Source organism: Aplidium turbinatum, chromosome 8 (assembly GCF_918807975.1).
Source record: "Aplidium turbinatum chromosome 8, kaAplTurb1.1, whole genome shotgun sequence".
Lineage (NCBI taxonomy): Eukaryota > Metazoa > Chordata > Ascidiacea > Aplousobranchia > Polyclinidae > Aplidium > Aplidium turbinatum.
In genome coordinates, this window is record NC_137479.1 from 26,167,317 (window position 1) to 26,190,737 (window position 23,421).

Sequence of the window (23,421 nt, forward strand, 5' to 3'; positions counted from 1 at the left end):
TCAACTTTATCGCCCACTTAATTTATGGCGTGGCATACTTACATTCCGAGAAATTGGCATTTAGGCTATTGTTTGCTTTCTTTGTCTATTACTCCTCGTTTTATTTATTTTTTTCTCTTGTAGGCTATTTTAAATGGCAAGGCACATGTAGTAGTAGTCTGCTGTCCTCCGGTTTGTTTTACGCACCCAGGGATGGGGCGACTGGAGTGGCCTCTCCAGAGTGCTGGCCTGGGCGTCTGCGTGGAGGTCTTGCGCTGCCAAAAACACAACAGGACCCCCCTCTCTGCCTCTCCGCGTGGTCCGAGGAAACGCAAAGCGTGACACTCGGCAACGGTTTGGCTGCAGGAGTTGCCAGAAGGATGTCAGAGTTTGACAGTCGACCGCCTCACGTACTCCACTCCGGATTTTCTGTCTGGGTTGACTCCCGTAGCCTTTTCCAGGACTGGATGCAGCCGCAAGACAGCGGAGGTTTTTGAATCAGGGTTTGCCTTCCCCTAGACGAACTGCCGTCCAAGGCTGACGGGCTCCGTCTGCCCGGCTGTTGTTGTACTGTCTTTTGTCTGACCTCTCACCTGTAACCTTTCCGACATGGTTAGACCTGCCAGGTGCTACGAGCCCCCGTCGGTATAGCCCACAGGATCCTTGAGGTACTCAAGCCTCCCCACCACGGCAAGGTAACAAGTACGGGAGAGGAAGGCATACGGGAGAGGAAGGCACATGTAGTTCACTTGTAATTCGACTAAATTTGAGACCATTAAAGGCTTCTATATGCCTCACAGAACAAGATTGAAATAAGACAATGGTTTTTGCAGAGCGATTTCAGTCCACAGCTTTTCTTCCGTTACAAGTGTAGTATTTACAGTATTATAGTTAGTCATACAAGAGTAGATTGTAGAAAACAGCGTAGCCTACATAGATTTGTGGGCTACTCGGTAGGCTATCAACTAAACATAACAGTAGTAGGCTACTGTACTTTCATCACAGCAATCTTCAACGCGAAACAACACTGGATCCCGTGGCATGTGATCTGATATATAAACGTCATTGCCATTTGTCTTCCTTTGACCTGGTTTCTGGCTTGGCTATTTTTTATCACTAACACAAGTCTCCTCCTTCAACTCTTGTGACACAACTTTCAGTCTAAAATAGACTATGAATGTATTGAGATTAGGAAATCAATATAATGCGTTGAAAATAAAAATTTGCATTAGCCACTCGGCTGATAACTGCTGCAGAGGAATGAACAGCCCACTCGAAAAAGTAATGGGCCTATCAGCAAAAAATCATTTTGAGAAGACATGTAACGATCAAAACAGTGATACTATAGTGTACTTGTGATGGATTCTTGATTGTGAGGAGAATCAACTTTGTCATCAATATCATCATACCTCACATATGCTTCGTTGATGTGTCCCGATTTTTCTGTCGTCACCTGTTCAATAAAAAACAATGCTTAGCTTTTTCTTCACTCCTTGTTTATTTTATTGTTTTTAGGCAAATTTGTTAAGATTTGAAACACAAAAAATATGGTGAAACCTGAAAGTCCTTTTTCTGGAGTACATCAGAAAACACTTCTTCAAACTTATCCTCCTTGATTGTGTCAATGTCAAGTCCACAACGCATGAAATTCTTGAAGCCAGCAGGAAGCCAAGAAAACAACCAATGATCAAATATGAAATAAATCAAAGAAGGATCCACTTCTTTCCGCTTGCGCCATCCGCCTGGATGCAAAGTATTTACAAACGGATTTATTATGAGACTATCTACGAAACTATCTATGACAATTTTCTAATACCGGCTCTTTGGCTGGATGGTTAGTGTGTCTGCCTTTAAATCGGTAGGCATGAGTTCGATCATAGGCTACAGAAGACTTTTTAAAATTGGGACTGAATCTTGTTCCTGATTGACACTCAGCAATGGAATGGACTCGGGTACCAATAAAGGCCTACTTGGTTGCGGTTGTAGTTGTACTGACATTGTTTGCTTTGTAAAGCGCTAAGAAGCAATGCATACCTGCGATGGACAGCACTATGTGAATACACACAATATTATAATTAAAATTATTTGTTTTTTTGTAGAATATAACATTCGGTTGAGTATAGCTATCCAATAGAGTTACATTCTTGTAGAAACGATTACATTCTTTACATTTATAATTATTTTGAATAAGCTTATTCTGCTTTTGCCCAAAGATTTGATGAGTCGAGAGTCTAGCAACTTAACAGTTTAATTTGTACGTTTAGTCTGTTCGTTACAACTAACATGAGGCAAGACTTAGCACTAATCCAATGACGAGAGTTGCAGCAAATCCCAAGCAACTGTAGTACACGTAGGAGATCGAGTAGAGATCTGCTATTGCTGGGTATGGAGTTGGTATTGTTGGATCCGTGGTTGTTGGAATGGGTGTAGTCAGTAAAGATGCCGTTGCATTTGAAAAGTTACTCTAAAGAACAAAACAATTTAAAGGTTGATTGCTCATGTTCGTAATCTGATTTTGTCAGGTTTATTAGTTTCTGCAATTTACTGATGATGAGGTTAACCAAATTATACAGTAGCCTACATAAAATAAAGTAATTATACCTACAGTATAAGTATCTCAGGTAAAATGGTCCCAATTGAAATTTTAAACTGAAACGAAATAGGCTACTTGAAATGGTCGCCGCTGAAACAGCAAACATTCGAAAACAAAGAAAAAGAATCAAACCAGCGCGATTGATTTTGAAAATGGCGTAACTAGAACAACTCATTCTGCAAAGTGGATTCCTGTAGTGGCTACATAAATGCGAGGGATCACACCCACACAGCAAAATCCGCCATTTCCATGCTTGATTCCCGTGGTCAAATATGCTCAATTAAAAAAAACAAAAAAAACAGCAAAACTCATAATAACACAGCTGTATAGCAAAGCTCTAGTTTGCAGTAATAACTATATGACCTTTATTAGCTCAGTGGTTCGCGCCCGGTTCAAGATCACCCCGCATTGGTTCCACTCTCGGGGTGTGCGCTTGAGCAACGCATTTCAGGACTGCTCTCTATTCAGCGGCACCTAGTGAATGGAATAATTACCCGGCAACAAGACTTTAACAATTGGAAATTTCACTCTGCCAATTTCGGTAACCGGCACTGCGTCAAGAGCCTCTCCAAGTATGCGAAACTACCAGGAATAACATATCAAGGCTTTGTCAGTCCGAGGATAAAAATTCAAAACCAACCAAAACCAACCATTGTGCAAGCTACTTTATGAATCATCGTGTTCAAGCACATTTCAACAAAACCTTTCATCAGCCTCAAACCCTTATGGACTACTAAATATTTCTTACGTCATCGGTACATCCAGATGTACTAACAGGAAGGACACGAACAAATTCATTGCCAGGAGGATACGTTTTACTTCCGACGTAAACCCATGTTGACATTGCTACTCCAGCTAATAGCCCCACAAAGGCACCCTGAAACATAAAAGCAAGATTAGCTTGAAAGCATACAAATTTAAACAGGCCAGTCACATAAATTGTTGCAACAAGGTGTTTTTTTTCAGCTGTGTGAGATGATGGAGTGGTAACAGCGTATATGCCGAAAGCTAGATTTGCCGAGACTCCAATTGAGAGGATGTGTCTGTATCTGGGCAAGGCACATGAAGGCACGAGTGAAGATGGGAACAAAGATTGGAAAATAATTTTGGATCGCACATTTCAATCCATGAGTGTGCACTGTGCACACTGTGTATAAAGATTAGCTTTTAAACTGTAATTGCTTATGGAAGCTTACCAAAGAATTTGCAAATGGAAAAAGCATGCCTAAAGTGAACACAGCCACCAATGGGCCTCCAACCATCCCGAGTATACTCAATGCTGCTTCTAATACGCCACCTAGTTGTGACGCTACATAAGCCATTCCAATGCATAAAAGTCCATAGATGACGACCAAACCTACAAACCAAAATATTAAGTGGTTTCCTGTTTTCGTCAATTAAAACTATTTTTCTCAAACCCGGTTATGTTGAAAGGTGTAATTTAATTTTTTGGCTGTTGGCATAGGGTTTCTTTCTAGTTTCGAAAACTTGTGATTGATGAAATTATCTTACCTAGTGCATCACAATGAGCCTATATAAAAATAATTTTCTGAGCAGAACACATTAAAACAAAAGTGCTGTTGCTGTGTAGTGCAGTTTTTTATTACATTTAACTCATATCTTTAAGTCGGCATAAAGTAGGCTACGATAGAAGTCTGAACTATAACGGGAAAAAAATATCACTTTACACTTTACAATGTAGATTACTTCATGGCCACCTAAAGATACGGCCTGATTTGTCACATTTTGCAGAAATTTCCAGGTTTTTCTAACTTTGGGCGAGCGTTTGAATAAATTTTTCTAAAAATTAGATTTTTACGCTTTCTTTATTCTTTTCCCTAGATAATACAATAGGTTTTAATATTCTCACATGTTGAAAAACAAAGAAAATTCGATTTCGAAGATTTTAGTCAGACTGTTAATTTTCAATAACAGTCTGATTTTGCGTTTTTCAACTTACTTTTTCTCATTTGCTACTGCTTCCCCAAGGCAACAAAAAAGTTTTATGTCATTAGGAAACCGCAAAAAGTAAAAACATCTCAAAAAATGTCAGTCAAGCACTAGCAGTAGCTGTAATCAAAATCTGCAAAATGTGACAAATCAGGCCGCATCTCCAGGTGGCCATGATTACTTCTATTTTGCAGCTCTATTAAGATGGAAACCACATCTAGCACAACTGGAGTCAGATTCCATATTAGCCTCAGCCGTCACGTATTTTTGAAAATAACGTTTTCCAAAACTGCATCATGTATAGAAAAACCTCTTGCAAAGAAGGGTTAAAAAATAAGTAGATTTGAAATACAAATAAAAATGTTACCTTTTGAAATCCAAGTATATTTTGTTTCGTTTAAGTTTGTTAATGGCTTTATAAAATCTTCAATAGTGACGCATGACATTGCATTGATTCCAGAAGACACTGTGCTGTTAATACAAATGTCTTAAAAAAACAATTGCAAAAATAAACCAATAAAATATTTTATCATTTTTTCTTTTATGACTCCCTTAAGCTATACAAGAATTGTACATGCAGTATAAAAACACATTTTTCCAATTTACCCACCTTAAACTTCCAGAAAAGACGCAAGAAACAACCAAGCCAGGTAAGCCAGGATACTTTTTAAATAAGTGCAAAGATAAGAGAGGCAAAAGCTGAAACAGTAATTTGTTGGATATTATTTTTTGTAGCCCAATTGTAATGCACAAAGATGCACGTTTATAAATTCATTATCGAAAGCTATCTTTTTTGTTTTGTTTGACGTTTCAATTAAAGTGATTTCATTTCTTTGTTAATTTAAAACGAAAACAAAATGCATGAGAATCGTCAAATGCAGAAAGCACATCATAATAATTTGTAGTAAGAGGCTTTGAGTAAGACATGATTCTTCAAATAGTATGTGGCCTTATAACAATTCAGGTTAAAGAATCGGAAATAAAACTATTTTAATTTCCTTATTTTTACAACAAAATTATCTTTCGGTTGTACTTAAACTTTCATTGTTTCTATTTGGATTATAATTTTTCATCAGAGGAATTTTCCCACGGCCTACTAGAACACGGCCAAATATGTTGCTGTTTTGGAAAACTTCTAAGAGTCTTAATTGTTACAATCATAGCCATGACAAACCTGTCATTTTCCAACTCACAAAAGTATGCAAAATAAACAAGATTTGCAGCTAAGCATATTTTTGGCTTGTTTTGCCGGAAATTATGTATGTTAAGCACAATTTATGCAACAATAATGTAAAATATGTAAGACTTTCCAACTGCATCCTGATGGAGGCATGGCCACCTGGAGATGCGGCCTGATTTGTCACATTTTGCAGATTTTGATTACAGCTACTGCGAGTGTTTGATTGACATTTTCTTAGATTTTTTTACTTTTTGCTGTCTCTTAATGATATAAAAGCTTTCTGTTGCCTTGAAGAAGCAGTAGCAAATGAGAAACAGTAAGTTGAAAAACGCTGAATCAGACTGTTATTGAAAAATTAACAGTCTGACTAAAATCTTCGAAATCAAATTTTCTTTGTTTTTCAACATCTGAGGATGTTAAAACCTATTGTATCATCTGAGGAAAACAGTAAAGAAAGTGTAAAAATTTAATTTTTAGAAAAAATTATTCAAACATTCGCCAAAAGTTAGCAAAACATGAAAATTTCTGCAAAATGTGACAAATCAGGCCGTATCTTTAGGTGGCCATGATGGAGGTAGTCTCATCATACAGTTGTTAAGTTTTTTGTATAGCAGGATCTTTCGCCAATAGTCATATTTTACTTGCAAAATTAAACTTGGCAAAAAACGAAACGAACTAAACTTTAAATTGGCATCAAATGAACAGCTTATAACTTAGAATCCACAAAAACGTCCTTGATATTTTGAATGGAATATGCAATTGCACCAAAAGCGACACACCAAACGATGCTACCTCCAGGGTGCAGTTGGAAAGTTTTACATATTACATTATTATTGTGTAAACTGTGCTCAACGTACATACCTAATCTCCGGGTAAACATGCCAAAAACATATTTAGGTGCAAATATTGCTTATTTTACTTACTTCTGGAAATGGGAAGATGACAGGTTTGTTATATCTATGACTGTAACAATTCAGACTCTTAGAAATTTCCTCATATTTTGCCGTGTTTTAATAGCTCATGATTTGCTTTATTTTATTTCGACCAAAACCAATAGTCCAATATTTTGATCAGCTCTAGATTGACTATACGTATCAACTGACTTGTGGGAGCTAATGGCACAACCAGAACAGACTGACACGTATTAACCTAAGCCTTCTGTTATTACGTGGTGATACCAGCACACGATGGTTCGATTCTAGATTAACCAATTGGGAATAATATTGTACTCTTGTAGAACTTATTCAGTTGAACTCTTGCTTTATTCACAAACTTCGAAAAACGATTAATTCTTTTGTTCTGTTAGCTTGTAAGCCTCTGTTCTAACCACGGTTACTGTAATATGTCTTAGTAAACGAGTCACTGGGACAAGTTGCTTTGCTATATTTTAAAAAGTGCCACAAATATCTCAGACAACAAAATTCGTCAATTTTACATTGATTCTGTAAACGTTAAATCAACTAGAAAATGACGAACTTTGCTTTTTGGGATAGCACGCTAAATAAAAATAAAGCAAATTTCTTTAAACTATTTTTTTTTTTTTGATGTAAGTATTAGGTTACACAACTTGATGACATTGTCATTTTCATATTTAGCAATCTAAATGTGACACCTTGTTAAATTCATTTGTAGGTCAAGCCAGAAATTTGTTGCTGAACAATGCAACTTGATTGTGATAATGTGATATTATGTAGTCAACTGTTTTAATGTTTCGATTTGAAAATTTTAAGCTTCGAAATAAAGATTCACTTACATACATTATGGTCGAAGCGGCTGCAATTCAATTTTGCAAACTTTTTACAACAAGATTTTTAAGGGGTTTTTAACGTTTTTACTAGACTGATACAGTATACAGTATAACCTTGGGAAAAATTAAAAGAGAAACATCCTTTATGAAAACAAACGCATAGTCTAATAACCTGATCTGTTGCTGATATTTTTCCAGTGCTTAACGGATCACAGTCCCAATACACAGCATAGAGAATTGCTCCATTCATCATGGATAAGCTAATGATGACGACTAATCCAAGCCAGTTCAAGTAAAGTGCACTGAAAAGATTATATGCTATAGCCGTTATGCTTTCTGAAGTAATCAACTGCAGAAATAAAAAAGTACAGTAAATCCCTCCATCATATTAGGGCTCTACTGTACAAGATCACATTTTTGTATCTCAAAGTAATTGTGCAATTGCAAATAACTGAGACGAGGTATTCTGTAGAATGCTTTGCCCAATATCTCAATGAATAACTAATTCGAAAATCAAGGAAATGAAAAGTACAGGGTGACCCAAAAAGATGCGTACCCATGAAAATTTCAATTGTGACTTTGATTGAAAAGCTATTTATTTCAAATTTCAACCACACATTATTCAGTTTATGGAAGACCATTGACCAAAGTTTCAGCTTTTTCTGTCAATTTCTAGTCAATTTATGGCTTTTCCAAGATGTGTTCCAAATGTGAAAATATCGAATAAAACATGGGTACGCATCTTTTTGGGTCACCCTGTATAATATAGTGTATATACGACAAAAAGACAATCACATAGTATAACAAAAACATGCTTACATACCAAAAATAAGAAACAATATGTGAACAAATAATAAGTAATAGAGAAATAGCATCATTCAAATTTAATTTATTTTAACGACGTTGAAATGTGGATGAGGCTGATAGATTACATCAAACTATTCAGAGAAAAAAAGCATGATTGACAGAAGTAATAATCAAAAAATCAACATTTATAATTACCCTTTGGCTTCCCTCACACTTTTACAAGCGAGATAACGTTGAACCTGGGATTGGCCAACCGCGTATATGCCCAGCCAAAGAAACGTTCCTCCAACTAAAATACTCCATACAGTGTGGCGGATGCGTGGGTCAAATTCAAAGCTGAAAATGATAAAACCAATATAAGAAAAAACAAGGAAACAATGTAGTGTACTGCTCATTGGGTCGTAAAGGGGTGGAAAGTTTCCGGGAATTTTGGAAACTTTTCGGTAATTTTGAAGGACCTGGAAATATTGTGAATTTTCAAATTTGGCATTTATTATGTTTAAAACATTTGTAAAGTATTTCATCAACCAGAAAAAAAAAATATTAAAAACCGATCTAAATTTTTTCAAAAATCCCGTTAATTCCCAAAATTTCCTTGAAAACTTTTCCCGGGAATTTGTAAATGATATTTTTAAAAAGACAAGTAACAATATATCCAATTCTCACTGGACAAAGTCAATTCTTCCTCCCATTTCACATCGTTCCCAAACTTTTGCGAATCCTCCCTGCTGTATGCTTCCCTCAATGGTAACTACAAGGAACCCTATTATCATGACAACAGCTTGAAAAACGTCTGTCCAAATAACAGCTTTCAATCCACCCTGTAAAGTGGGAAGCATATTATATTTATAGTGGAGATCTTTACGGTCGAACTGAGAACGTTTGAAAAGTAATCGTGATATTTTTTCGCATTTTATTAATTTGTTTAGACAATGCATTTTATAATTTTATATTGAAGTTTATTAGTCAATAGTTGATGATTTGCTCCATGATTTTGTCTTATGAAACATGCTGTCTTTTTTGTTTTGTTTGTAATTTTCTGTGGTTTAAATGTTTTGAATCCGCTTTACGGGAAAAATGATGTAGCGGTGATGCGATATCATCATTTCAACAAAACTGTCCAATTAGATTGGAAATATCGTGACCTGTTGGCAACAAAATGTGAATAAGAGCTTGTTTAATTTGCCTAAATTGTCTTTTCTGCAGTTTTTCAATCAAACCTGATCTACCAAATATTGAACTGATGTGGGCAAATTGCCAGATCAAAACAAGGGATATCTAAAGAAGAGGATACGAAGGCTTTTATTACGTCTGACAATAGAAGGGCTTTTTTTATCGTAAATAAACTGTGTTCATCGTAAAATGACAATTGGCACCATAGAAGTTTAATAAATCTTGTTATGATAACTTGCATTGCGCTATTAGCATCAGGCCTGGATAATCACAGCATGATCATGGTTGCTTGTTAATTCAACTACCCATATACTTGCTTTACATCTAGCCTACCGCATCAGGTTTTGTTAAAAAAAAACAGCTTACGGGTAACTTTTCAACTGTCTTTGTAAACAAGTATTCTTTAAATATGCTCTACGTAACATTTGCTAACTGTCTTCTGTAGCCAGGCGCAGATTTATGGGGGGGGTGCAGGGGGACCCCCCCAGAAATTTTTTGAGGAATTGTTGAAGTTTTATGATTCCGCATCAAATGATTTGATATGCTTCTAAACAGCTGATATTAGTCCCATGGCGGACTTAACTTATCTTGGGGGGGGGGGGGGGGGGGGTAGTTTTATGTTATTATTATGGTTGGAATTATCCATCGATTAGACTCCGTTATTTTCTTTCATACAACTTTAAATACATTTTAATAGCATCATTTGTTGGAGCAGACTCAGCTGAAGCCAACGTTGAACCAAATGACGTCAGTTGAAACAATCTGCAACCTTGAATGGCCGTTTTAAAGTTTTTAGTCTTCATTATAATTTCAATCAATTACCGTATAGGCTATGCCTGCAAACATACAAATATCCAATTGGTCATGGACACTGCATGCAGGGTTTTAAACCAGATTTCAAGTTTAGTTTGCATGCTTAGAAATTTTTATTGAAGCAAAATTTATTTTTTAAACGTTCACAATTGATGAAAATAGCTGTTTTAATGTCCATTTTAGTGGTTCTCAACTGGGGGTCCGCGAAGCGATTTCAGGGGGGTCCGTGGAAGTTTCCGAGTTTGCAGCACGATTGATAAATTACGAAATTTAAAAATTGGTTGGTTGTGCTTTATTTATGTATTACCGTGATTTTCAAACTGTACCTCAAAACGAACTGGTGCGAAGTCCTTTGAAAGTTAAAAGGTTTGCGCAAGGTTTGGTTTCTTAACTAAAAAAATATCATATAAATGAATTAATTTTTTAATAAGGCTTTCTTCAACTTAATTCTTTTGAGACAGTAGTCTATTGATCAATGCTTAACTTAGAAATGCAGACGTTAGTCAGCAGTCTATCATCACCCACAGTTTTGCAATGACAAAGATTATAACGAATTAATATTGATTAGAAATAAAAAAAGGAAGAAATTGTTTGTAACGGTCGCAAAACTCCATTGATTTTTGATAAAAATTTATTGAAAAACATCAAATCAACATCTAGATTACTGATATTTGATGCTGTATGCCAACATAAAGCTCATAACATAACTTAATCGTCAATGTCATCAATCGTCATAAGTGCGTTGCGAGTTCAGCAAATTTTTCTAAGTGTGTCGCTTCGAAACTTATGAAACATTTGATTCTATTATAGAAGAAGCAATATACCAAAATTTCAGATAAAATTTTTTTAACGGTCCGCGACTGCTTTGAAGGGACCAAAGGGGTCCGCCAAAACAAGAAGGTTGAAAACCACTGGACTCTATTTTATAGCATATCGTATATGTTGTAGTATCATTGTTCATATCTTTTTTATCTTTTTTTTTCTTTTTAATTGATTTTCAAATTTTTTGCCCCCCCTCCCGAAAAAAACTCCTAGATCCGCGCCTGTCTGTAGCTCATTGTACCAGCTGCACTACAAAACTTTCTATAATTTTAAAAAGAAACACATGTTTAAAGCACTACAAACTACCGCCCTGGTAGTGTCATGAGAATAAGGCAATCGCTTCGAGCCTTCGTATCCCCTTTTCTAGATATCCCTGATTAAAGCCAAGCTAATATTCACCAAAAATAAAGGAAAAAAAATTAAATCTATAATTTTAGGCGAAAACAAAAATTTCCCTTGCCTAAACCTACTTACCAGAGTCGTGTAAAAGATACAAACCAACCCAGTTGATAAAACTGCTCCCCATAAGCTGAAGCCAGTCACTAAAAACGTAAAGAGAACAGTTCAGTGAAGAAACATCACCATTAGAATTAGTCTAAGCAATGCAACTTTAATATTCAAATAAACATAAACGTGCAATAGATGGAGTTTCGTTTATTAAACATAAACATATTTCATATTGCATGTTTAGTTGATTTACACCAACATGGACCTGGGTTTTTGCCATGCTAGACAGGTAGTTACTACATTATCTATCCTCTGAAGTCAATAGTGTCTGATTGAGGAAACGTCCGAGTAAAAGCAAATTTCACCTTATAAATTTTGTGATAGTTTAGCTTAGTTTGCACCAGTAGGTGTGTCCACAGTGGTACCTTAAAATATTCCAGTAAAGAATCAAAATCAGAAAGGTGTGACATTGCTGGAATCGGATTTTAGTTTTTAAGAGTTTATTAAGTTGGGTATATTCTTGGTCTGACTCATCAGTCTTAAAAGGTAAAACACCCCTTTCACAACTTGTTGATGTAAAACGTATTTTGTTGAGAAGAAAACGTCATATAATTTTTCGCTATTTAAGTGTATTTTCTTAATTTCATGTTTGTTTTACTACTGTGACGTGAAGCATGAGTAATCACTTTACATGTTTCATATTTTATGCAAAGTGTTGTCATTGCATAAAACTCAACCAACAAGGTTGAGTTTTATGCAATGGGTTGGTCAGAAACGATTCATTGTTCTTTTGGTCACAAAGCACAGTGGATATAACGCTTTTGCTGAATCAAATCGGAGTGAAAGTAAATAGATTGATTTGCTTAATTTTTATTGTAGTTGTCAAAGTACCGTGCAAACGTTTGCACAGTGATAAATGAGACTATAACATACAGCAGAACAAAAATTTCCTTTACACCCACGTCATTAAAAAGCACTAACGGCACAAAAGATTGGCTTTCTGGCCTTTCACTATTTTAGGCATGTGCGCAAATCCAAGCTAACAAATGTTGGATTTGTCAATGAATGGAAAGGTCGTAAAATCTGATAAAACAACTGTTACATCGCTAAGCGCAATCGGTGGCTGAGATTCTCAGAACAACTAATTGTTTGTAGACATTTGGGAAATATGTTGTACCAGATAATTGCTGCAAACGAAAACATCCCAATGCAGATCTCCCTCCCCCCCGAAAAAAAAAAATTGGTGAAATTCGTTTGTATTTGAGTTGGTGTCATGTTACTCTTGCTTTAGAATATGTTTGACAGAGACGATGAAAAGACAGAGGCGTAGTTTAATTAGACATCAAACGTCAAACAGTCCGTAATATTTTTTATGATAATGTTGACTGAAGTCTTCTTTGGCTAAAAAAAGATTAATCAATTAGTAGCAGCACACATTATACAATATACAAAGCCTATTGCACATTCAAAACGATACAATGATAAATGGATTTTAATCTATCTATAATGCTTGCCTTATTCAAATAGAATTTAACCTTATTAAAGAGGGCTAATAGAGTAATCAATGACATTACGTAATAACAGCGCAATCACTTTGTTTCTTTCTAACGTGGGTAGCATGAACTTAAAGAGGGCTAATAGAGTAATCAATGACATTACGTAATAACAGCGCAATCACTCTGTTTCTTTCTAACGTGGGTAGCATGAACTTAAAGAGGGCTAATAGAGTAATCAATGACATTACGTAATAACAGCGCAATCACTCTGTTTCTTTCTAACGTGGCAGCATGAACTTAGCTCAAGCTCGGGGATTCATGAAAGCAAATTGCAAATACAATAATTAAGTATAACAATACATAGCCTATAATGGCAATAGTAAGTGATAATATTATATAATGCTTTATAAACTGGAAATATAGTTTTACTGACAATATTGTGCAACTACCATTAGTTAATGTGCCTAAGTCTAAGCGACAATTTATAGCAGGTTTTTGCTTCTTTTACCTTTTACCATGGCAAATGCATTAGAACTTAAAGAATATGCCATCGTTTGTAAACCAGAATTATTCTTACAAACCTTCCAAAAGTTAAGTGATGTTATGTCAAAATTACTGATTATTCTCGACAGACTTTACATTTTGTAAAAACGTTTGGGACTTCATAAGAGTTGGAAACCTGTGTAAAATTAAATATGTTTCCTAAGAAATAGACTTTCGACTGCTTCAGAAGCAAATTCAGCGACTGGGATTGTGCAATTCTTGGGCCAAAGATGTCGCTCCAGAACAATATTTTGCCGCGTGTGCACAGAAGAGTGTGAACAGTTAAACTACTATATACATGTATATATATTACAACTCGAAATTTGACCCACTGCCTGGAGTAATCGCAATGCTATTGCAGTTAGTGAACTAAACCTTTTTTATGTTCAACCTTTTCCGTACAAACGTCCATCAGGTAAGATTAATTTGATGTGTGTCATAGAATGTATGCATTTAGAGTATATAGTATATAAAAATTGTTCACATAAACTTCAACAAACCAGCATTTAAGGCAAGGGATGGAGCATATATCACGATACCGATGTAGAAGATGTTTTCAACAACATACGTTATTGTGGTCAGCATACGTACTGGTCTGTTGAAACGTTTTTCCAAGTACTGAAAAACCAATTTTGTGTATCAAGTACTAAAACTAATCATACGCAAGACACAACAATACAACAGGGTTGAGCATTATAACAATATATTTTACATATTCACAAATAGTTTTAACAGTCAAATCAAACGTTTTCGGCTTAAGTTTAGCCCATCAGGAATTTGAAAATATTTACAAAAATGCAATAAATTTTAACTTCTTGAAGGTAACTAGCTAGCTGACTATAAACATTAAGAAATATCCGGCGATTAAAAGCAATAGTGTGGAAAACAGACAGACAGACCGAAAACAAATTACATCAGGAAAAGGCAACTACATAGGCTAACTACAAAAGAATTTGCACTACAGGGTGCTTGATACAACCATGGCCACCTAAAGATACGGCCTGATTTGTCACATTTTGCAGAAATTTCCAGGTTTTTCTAACTTTGGGCGAACGTTTAAATAAATTTTTCTAAAAATTAGATTTTTACGCTTTCTTTATTCTTTTCCCCAAATGACACAATAGGTTTTAACATCCTCACATGTTGAAAAACAAAGAAAATTTGATTTCGATGATTTTAGTCAGACTGTTAATTTTCAATAACAGTCTGATTTTGCGTTTTTCAATTTACTTTTTCTCATTTGCTATTGCTTCCCCAAGGCAACAAAAAAGTTTTATGTCATTAGGAAACCGCAAAAAGTAAAAACATCTCAAAAAATGTCAGTCAAGCACTAGCAGTAGCTGTAACCAAAATCTGCAAAATGTGACAAATCAGGCCGCATCTCCAGGTGGCCATGATACAACTAATAAATGTTGAGGAGAATGGACACGCCTCCTGTAAATAATTGTTTGTTTAAAATTGGGTTGTGGCGTTTGATTACCAGCTCTTCCTGAATTTTTGTGTCAAATTGGGACTTGCCTTTGTGTAAAATTTTAAATGAGTCAGTAGAGAAATTTCGATCTGTGCAAAAAAACATTCCATGGTCCATGCCCCATGGTACGGTCTTTGATGGCACTTTTCTTTAAGTCTCTAAAGTTCAGATGCTCACCTACTCTCGTGGTCAAATGTTTGGTGGAAATACCGATGTGCGTCAATGCCGAATCACACGGACATGTAAAACTGTATACGACATTTAACCAAAGAGACGAAGGAGTCTGGGAGACTGGGACTTTAATTGAAAATACGAAATATTTTTGAATGTTTTGTAAATAGGAAAAACGTTCAAATCAAATTTATTTTTCATAAACTGTCCGATTTTACGAGCAAACGTTTTAGATTCTTTTCCCACAAACGGAATGGGCAAGCCATGCTTCCTGTTTAACTCATTTTCAGCCTTTTCTTTTTGGTTGGAATTCGCGGATATTAAGCGTTTCAACATTTTCTCAAAGTAGGCTACAATTTTGAATAACTATTATTATAGAACATTTGTTTTAATTTAGTTTTAATATTAAAAAGAACATCATTACAGCAAATCATTTTAGCCCGAGCTAATAGGCACATGATCAAACCAGATTTTCATTTCGATAGGCATAATGCACCGAAATTCAAAAACAAACCAGCAGTATGGGTTGGTTTGCGCTAAACCCAAGTATCAAATCCAGTGGCATTAATTTTAATTTCTACGTCCAAAAATAGTAAGGTTTCGCGTGCTTTTCGATTGTAAATTTGATGTATTTATGTTGAGAGTTCACCAATTCTAAAAAGGCTTCACATGAAGTCTCCTTGTTAAATACAGCAAAAATGTCATCAATTTAACGTAAGAACAACTTTAGGTGAAATAAAAAATGTTTTTTAAGTAGTTTTGTTTTCAAATGTGCCAAAAAAAAAATTAGCAATAGTAGGGACTTATAGGATCACATGGCAAGACCGCCAAAAATTTTATCTTACTTCCCCAAAAAAATGGGATTGAATGTTATTAAAACGTTTAAATGACATTGTATTACATGAGACCATGCAATATTAAAAAAAATATTCTTACAGTATGATCTACCATGTGTGTTGCTGTTCAATTATACCCAAACATTGTGTCCAATTGTGCCCCACATACCAATATCGATTTAAAGTTGGCATTCACAACCTGTTGTAAAAGCCAGGTCAAATTAAAGGTAATGAAAAGATACTTCACTGTATATGGCTTGAACACAAAAAAACTAAAAATCTTTACTGCATATAAAACAAATTACAAATGAAACAAAATCCACACAAAATAGCTTACTATACAGTTGCTAAAACACTTCCCACAGATTAAATATTTGAGAAAAAAAATCGGTGTAAGAAAGTGCATGTACAATAACTTCATTCTGCTTATTTTTGACCAACAAATCTCTTACTTCATACGTGCTTGCAATTCCTAAGTTATAGAAAAGAGGAAGAAACATCTCCGCCGTTATAATTGCCACCATGAGCATTGCTCCTAGAAACCTGCAAGCAAAAATTATGCATAGTGATTTCGAACATCAAGTTGGGCCGTTGACAGAACTTAATGCTGAAAAGAGTTGTTTTTCCATGTGCTTTATCAAATATTTTGTAATTGGAATTTAGTAACATAACAGCAAAACATTTTTTTGTTGTCTCCTGATGTGAAACTGCCATGTTTATTTTATTCCATTGTTACAACACTTTTAGCAAAATTAAACTTAAATAAGTATATATCACAGGCCGTGTATGTAAAACCCAAAAAATAATTAGCTTAAAAACTGAAAAGGACTATCAATAGTTCTTGAGGTTATTTCAATAGTTTTCTGATGAAATAATGAGGCGTGGTGTTGTTTGAAGTGAAAGTTCTCTGAGGAGTCTGGCTCTGTACAACAAATATTGATACAACAGGTGACAAGAAACACAAATCATCACAAAGTCAAAAATTTGTCATCAATCACGGCAAGACAATGATTCAGGTATCCAAAAACAACTTTTAACTTTTCTGCGATAAATACAGTAATGCACCATACCACCAATACATGGTTCCATAAATGTAGACTTCGGCTGGCGTTCCAAGGACAGTAATAGCGGACATAAAACTCACCGACAACGACAAAGATACTGGTACCATACCCAAAGATCTGCATAAACAAAATGTATCGAAATCATTCAGTAGGCACACGGTGAACTTCGATTTTGAAAACTACTTTAGTAGGTGGCATTGGTCCAATAGAGCTACTGTATTAGTCAATTGTGAATCATGTAAATTTTCACAAAAAATAGCCTTTAGTTTATCACACCTTCCTCCCATCAAATATCCATCGGTTCCTTCTTCGGAGCGTCTGTCTTTGATGGCATAAAATATTCCAATGACGGCTGAGATTCCCAGTGTCACACCAAACACAGCATAATCTGCCGCGCTTAGCGTAGTTGGAGTGTCAGAAGACGACATAGAATTGTTTTAATAATTAGCTAACTCTACCTTACTATAAAAATGATAAGTTACGTATATTTGTTCCGTTTCTAAACAAACATTTTATAAGGCCAAAAAAGCTACAAACCAAAGACTTTCAACTAAAGTAAAATTTCCTACTTAGCAACTGAATGGAGCATAATGATCTTTTGCCGCATTCTTTTTGCTCCGAGATCATTAACCTTAGTCACTCAGTTTCTAAGCTCTTACCTTTGCCAGCAGTAGCCTGACAGCAAATGAAAAATCTAATGTGATAAGATGTTGAGAGACGAAATATATCTAAAACACGGATAGACAAGATGGCTGGGTTCATTTCTAATCATTGAAAGTATTTTTTTCCAATTGATGTAGCTTTAACACGTTACAGCAATATAAGATAAGCAGATTAATAGTCTTTGAACTTATGAAATCACTGATTGGCCGAAGAAAACCTGACTATGAAAAAGTAGTATTTTCTATGATTCAATGTTGGCAAACGTTGAATCAGCAAACGTGATTTAAGCTGAGCTACCTCTTTCTCACAAATGCGATATGGATATCACACGAAAACACTTGTGGCGTGTTTAGTTGGATTTTCTATGCTTTTTATTAACCAAGAGTGCAAAGAAATTATCTTAAACAGTCAAACACAATGCGTCACAAGTAGGCCTTTAAGCTTGATATTTCCGAACAAATATTGTGCTATATCACATTTACAAAAGAACCACAAAAACATAGCCTGCTACACACGTCCGTGCACGTAAGTGATCATGCGTTCTTACTTTGTTTATTTAGAAGTGATAAACAGGCACTTGTTAAGAAGGGGATTCCCAACTGCAACCCATCAACATGAGTTGCGAAGCATTTACAAAGAATTCTGTAGCTACTCTTTCAGAAAAATTCAATTTCTGTTTTTGAAGCCTTTGGTATCACATGAACTGGAATCAAGCCCAGACGTACCAACATTAAGCCTCCATCATGGTTGAATGTGGCAGCAAAGTTTCTTTAATATTCTTGTGTTTTCGTTTTTAGTTGCTTTAAGTTAAGAACATAGTGTTACATATTACATCAAATATGGTTATTACTTTCTGAAACCTCAACAATCTGCTTCACCTAAAAGGGGGGTTAACCTTTTTCAGGGTGAAACAGGCTGTAGAGGTTTTAGAAAGTAATAACTATATTTAATGTAATTTGCTCTGCTTGGCTTTTTTGCTTGGCATTGAACACTTTTTGTGGTATTAATAGTATTTATTGTTTAATTTTACATATCTACAGTATATTGACGGCTCATCTGTTGATAGATCCACTAATGTAGCTTTGTTTTAATAGAACTATGCCCGCAATTGCTTGCAGAAAAAGATCTCATGAAAGTTAAACTCAAAAGTCGACAGGCTAACAATAACGAGCCATTGTATTCTCATCCACTAAAGCAAATATTGATTTTCGGACAAACCTTTTCAATTTTTATATAGCCTACTCTGTAGTCTAAGCAAGCAGACCTTGTGCAATACAACAATGCTCTTATCTTGTATCAAAGCTAGTCATCAAATTAAGATCAACGGGTTTCTTACGGATTTCCTAGCAAATGGGATGTTTGTTCTAAATGTTTATCTCACGACAACGTCAACCCATTGATTGCTGTGTAGATGAATGGATGGTGATAGTTGTCAGTGCATGCAGTTGGTCATGCTCAAGATTCAATCCCAAAATGACATATTTTCTTGCTTCTAAAGACTTTTTTATTACAAACCAGTGTTCCCTCAAAAAAGATTTTACACTACGCGAAATATTTTTTGTGAGCATAATAATTTTAAGCAAGATCAAGAAAATGAAGTATCTTCTGACAAGTGTCAAACCCACAACAATGCTTGATATGAACGACTCGGTTAAACATGTCTTGTAATGTAAAGAAAATAGAATCAAATAGAATCTATTTGAATAAGCTTAACTGAAGATGATCTAGCTTCTAGCTGATCGAAATCGATATTTAGCTATATATGATTGAACTGACTCGTGTGAGAATAAATTTCTTTGCATAATAATTTTAAGGCTGGGTTTGTAGAGTGGCAAATAACTTGTTTTTAATTTTAATTTCTAGCTCTACACGAGCGCAAGAATAAAATTTCACTGCGCAAACGATGCAGTTTTATTGCGTAGTTGTGCACCTCAGAGGGAATGCTGCAGCTAACGTTTCGAATTTTTAGCCTAGACAAGTAATTAGGAATATATCCTGTTGTTGAGTAAAGGGGAAAGCTACCAGCACTCAGCAAGTCAAATATGCAGCCTGCTTTTATTAATTTATTGTCGATACACAACTAAGTCTTTTACACAAATAAGCCTAAAGTCTTTTAGCGACTATTTTCAACTTTTATCGTTTTTACGATATACACACATTATTATCCTTACTTATCTCAACACCTTTACGCAAGTATAAGCGGTAACACATTCGAAACTATTGATATGACTTAGATTGGAATCAAAACCAGAACTAGTAGCACTACACAGAGCCGAATGCACCAGCCACTTGACAAATGCCTGCTTCACATGAAGCAAAAGCGCTGTACCAGTTGCATTAAACTTGATTTATGAAGTCAGGCCCATGAAACTGTTTGCTGTTGGTCACAAAATGCTTTTGTGCGAATGTGAAGATTAAAAAACGCATGCTTAGTTTGCAAACATTCCATGTTTATTTTAAAGGTATTAAAATTTCAACATTGTCCTTGTTCAATACGTACGTCATAGCTGCATTTAACAGCATCACTTGTTTGAGCGAAAACACAAGGTCGTTGGACCAATCGGCATGCGACAACTCAGCAAGTGCATTTCAGCTACTGCCAAGTCAGCCAATGAGATTTACGTGCTCACGTCGGACTTGCTCGGTCATCGCTTGCTAAGCTGATTTTGCTGACTTGTGACAGGCTAAGTTATGGCTTGCTCAGTTGCTACTTTTTCAGTTTCATCATTTACCAACTTTAGCCACTTGCTGAATGGCTTAGTTGTCACTTGCTCAGTTGTCGCTTGCTCAGTTCACAATTGCTGACTTGTAGGAGACTGAAGACACAATGCCACTGCATTGATTGGCTATGGATTGGAGAGAAATGAAATTAACTAGTACCAAAAATTGTACAATTGGAGCTTTTTGTTTTTGTCTTGACTTGGACAAAACCTACTCTAAGTTTTGAACCAAAATTGAAATCAGCACACAATACAGAGTGAATATGCCAATAGTACAGTACAAAGTGAAAACAATCGGTGAAACTTAGACATTTTTGTTGCTGCAACATAAAAGTCAGTATTTTTAAGATACTGAAACTGTATTGTGATGACGCAAGCATAATATTATACAATAATCAAATATCAATTGATGCATGTTGCTGCAAATTTGGTAACCTTAAATAACATACCTCTAAAAGTAAAACTAGATTTTGTTCGTATCTTGATGACGCAGATCTACAATCGTCTGCTTTTTCTCACACGCCTTTTGACATTGCCCAAGTACGTTTATTTCGCAGCATTTCAGAAACTCAAAATCAGCCGATCTTTCAACATACAAATTAATTAATTCTTTCAGCCTGCTTAAGCAAAGTTGACTTTAATCAGCCGAAGTTCATAAACTCTTGAAATAAGTCTTGAAACTTGCAATGAGCTTTCTTTGCGATACAGTTTACAGCTTGGTAGGAAAAAAACTGGAGATGAAAGTATTTTAAAAATAAAATGAGTCACTTAAGTCCTTCTCTCTGACCCGCCAGACGCAGATTGCAGTATGAAGCAATGGCTTTTATATTATACTGGTTCACAATATTGCTTTTTGCACATCCATTTCCAGTTTAAACCGTCGAAAAATGGCCTGATTCGTATGTTTTGGTAAGCGGTTTCATAATTTATTCGAAAATTGAAAACACGTAGTTCAATGGTCTGTAACTTGTCTAGAACAATCCTGCCTGTATTCTTTCCTCATTGCTCAACTGACGTTGTTGAAAATCTCAATTGCAGTTCGGTCTTTGGTTTGGTATACGCATGAACAGAGCCTGATATAAAACTTTTTATAGCACATTGAAGTACTGCCCAATGGTTTCCTATGGTTTGAAATAATTTGAAAGAAGTTACGTTATAAATATAAGTAGCCTAACCTACTACAGCGTATGCTTTTGTTTTTCTTCTGACCTATTTTCAGTAGCTGTGACATTTGCAGCTTGCTGGATTCTGCATCCAGGTGCAAATGGAAATTGGCCGAAGAAAACCTGACTGCATGAAGAACTAGTATTTTTCTTGAGGCATCTTGTGTTGTTAAGATCATTAACAAAAGCATTGCAAATTAAGTCTTTAGGAATCTTAAATTGTTTGCTGTCTTAAAAGTACTGTAGCTTGTGGCTGCTAAACACAACAAAGTTATGCGGTTAATTGGTTATACAATATTTAGATTCGCTGTGTGTCTGCATGGTGGGAACTGGGAAGGTATTATCATGACATCATCAATCAGTTATTTTCCTTCTCAAGGTTTACATCAGCCATGTTGTCCTCCATTGCTTTATAGCAGCAGGATAAAAGCCAAGTTGTTTTATAAGTCTATACGTCATCGATCGTGAGAAAGATTAAAATTTTATGTAAGAAACATTAAAAAATACTATCGACTTGGCGCTCACTTATCTTATCCCCTGGATGTGCCTCTCTTTTTTAAATAAACTACAGCTTGCAATATCCTATTGGTTATCTGTTCAACATAATCAAATTAACTACAAATTTTCAATGGCGTACAATGGCCTTTGTTAGGTGTTCACATTTTTTAGAAAGTTTCAAACACATGCTTGATTTGCACAGGTGACTCTTTATATTATATTATCACATCAGTTTGTTATGGTATGACCTGAGCAGCTATTGAGTCAAGTACCGTATATGCATTGAGCAAACTGCAAACGTACAGCAGTGTGTGTTTAAAATCTGCTAAAAAAAGTGAACACCCAGAAAACTGGTCACTGGGTGCCAGTCATTTGTTTGGTTAATAAAATTACATTGTTTCATTGCTGTTTGAACACCACGTCTGTGTGAGCCCAGGAGTTCTTCCTTTACAAGAAAAATGTGCTGATACTACAAAACTTTAAAGCGGCGAGTTTGCAATAAAGCTGCAATATTTACTCAAAAATATAAAACATCTTGCAACACACAGACCATTTACTATCGCTTTCACTTTTATCCTATTTTTCAATTTTTTAACATGTGATACTGGAGAACTATTTTTATTCTAGCTAAGCTAAAACAAAACTTGTTTCATCTGCTAGACTAAAATGCTATCTTTCTTTGGTAGAACTTTTTATGTCACACATATATTTTCTTAAAACTGCATATTTAAACGCAAACTTTTCAAATAGTTGTTATCCGTATATTTTCACAGCTTGTAGGCTACAGTGTTTTGTAGCTTACATCTGATACTGATCTCCATGATTTCATGATGCACGGAGCAACGCGGCGCCAGGACTGGACCTACCTTGTTTCGCTTATACCCAGCACAAATGAAATCAAAAATATTTGCCGTTTTCATTCGACTAAGCAGGAACAGGTTGCTTCTTCAATAACTTGCAAATGCGCAACTGAGGAGCAACTCCTGATCACGTTATTTTGCATGGCAATGTGAAAATCATCGGAATGAAATGCATGGTATAGCAGCACCACAAAAAGCTACTTTGACCTGGCTTTCCACCGCACCACATGTCCTAAACTTTGAAAAATCTGTCTCGTGTTTTGCAAAAAATTCCACTGTTATTTACTAACTATCCAGCCAGCATGTCATCAAATTAGTTCCTTGTTGCATTGATTCAACGTATGCTGACATTTAAACTGAAAAGCTACTTCATTAACAAATAACTTTTCAATGTTACGGACAGATAACGCTTCTCAACAACGATT

At 35.5% G+C, this 23,421-nt stretch overlaps 1 protein-coding gene across 1 annotated transcript; it reads right to left on the reverse strand.

Annotated features, from left to right (window-relative positions):
• Positions 1-1,141: 1,141 nt before the first annotated feature.
• LOC145775226 (sodium-coupled monocarboxylate transporter 1-like) lies at positions 1,142-17,583 on the reverse strand. Its single transcript, XM_082586481.1, has 15 exons — positions 17,369-17,583; positions 17,099-17,209; positions 16,481-16,571; positions 14,051-14,168; positions 11,539-11,606; positions 8,923-9,077; positions 8,452-8,592; positions 7,622-7,751; positions 5,133-5,221; positions 4,890-4,993; positions 3,769-3,929; positions 3,321-3,449; positions 2,263-2,443; positions 1,537-1,721; positions 1,142-1,432 (listed from the first exon to the last, which is right to left on the reverse strand). Exons 1-15 carry the CDS (start codon positions 17,518-17,520, stop codon positions 1,322-1,324), a joined length of 1,926 nt encoding a protein of 641 aa, XP_082442607.1. The 5' UTR covers positions 17,521-17,583; the 3' UTR covers positions 1,142-1,321.
• Between the last annotated feature and the right edge of the window lie 5,838 nt (positions 17,584-23,421).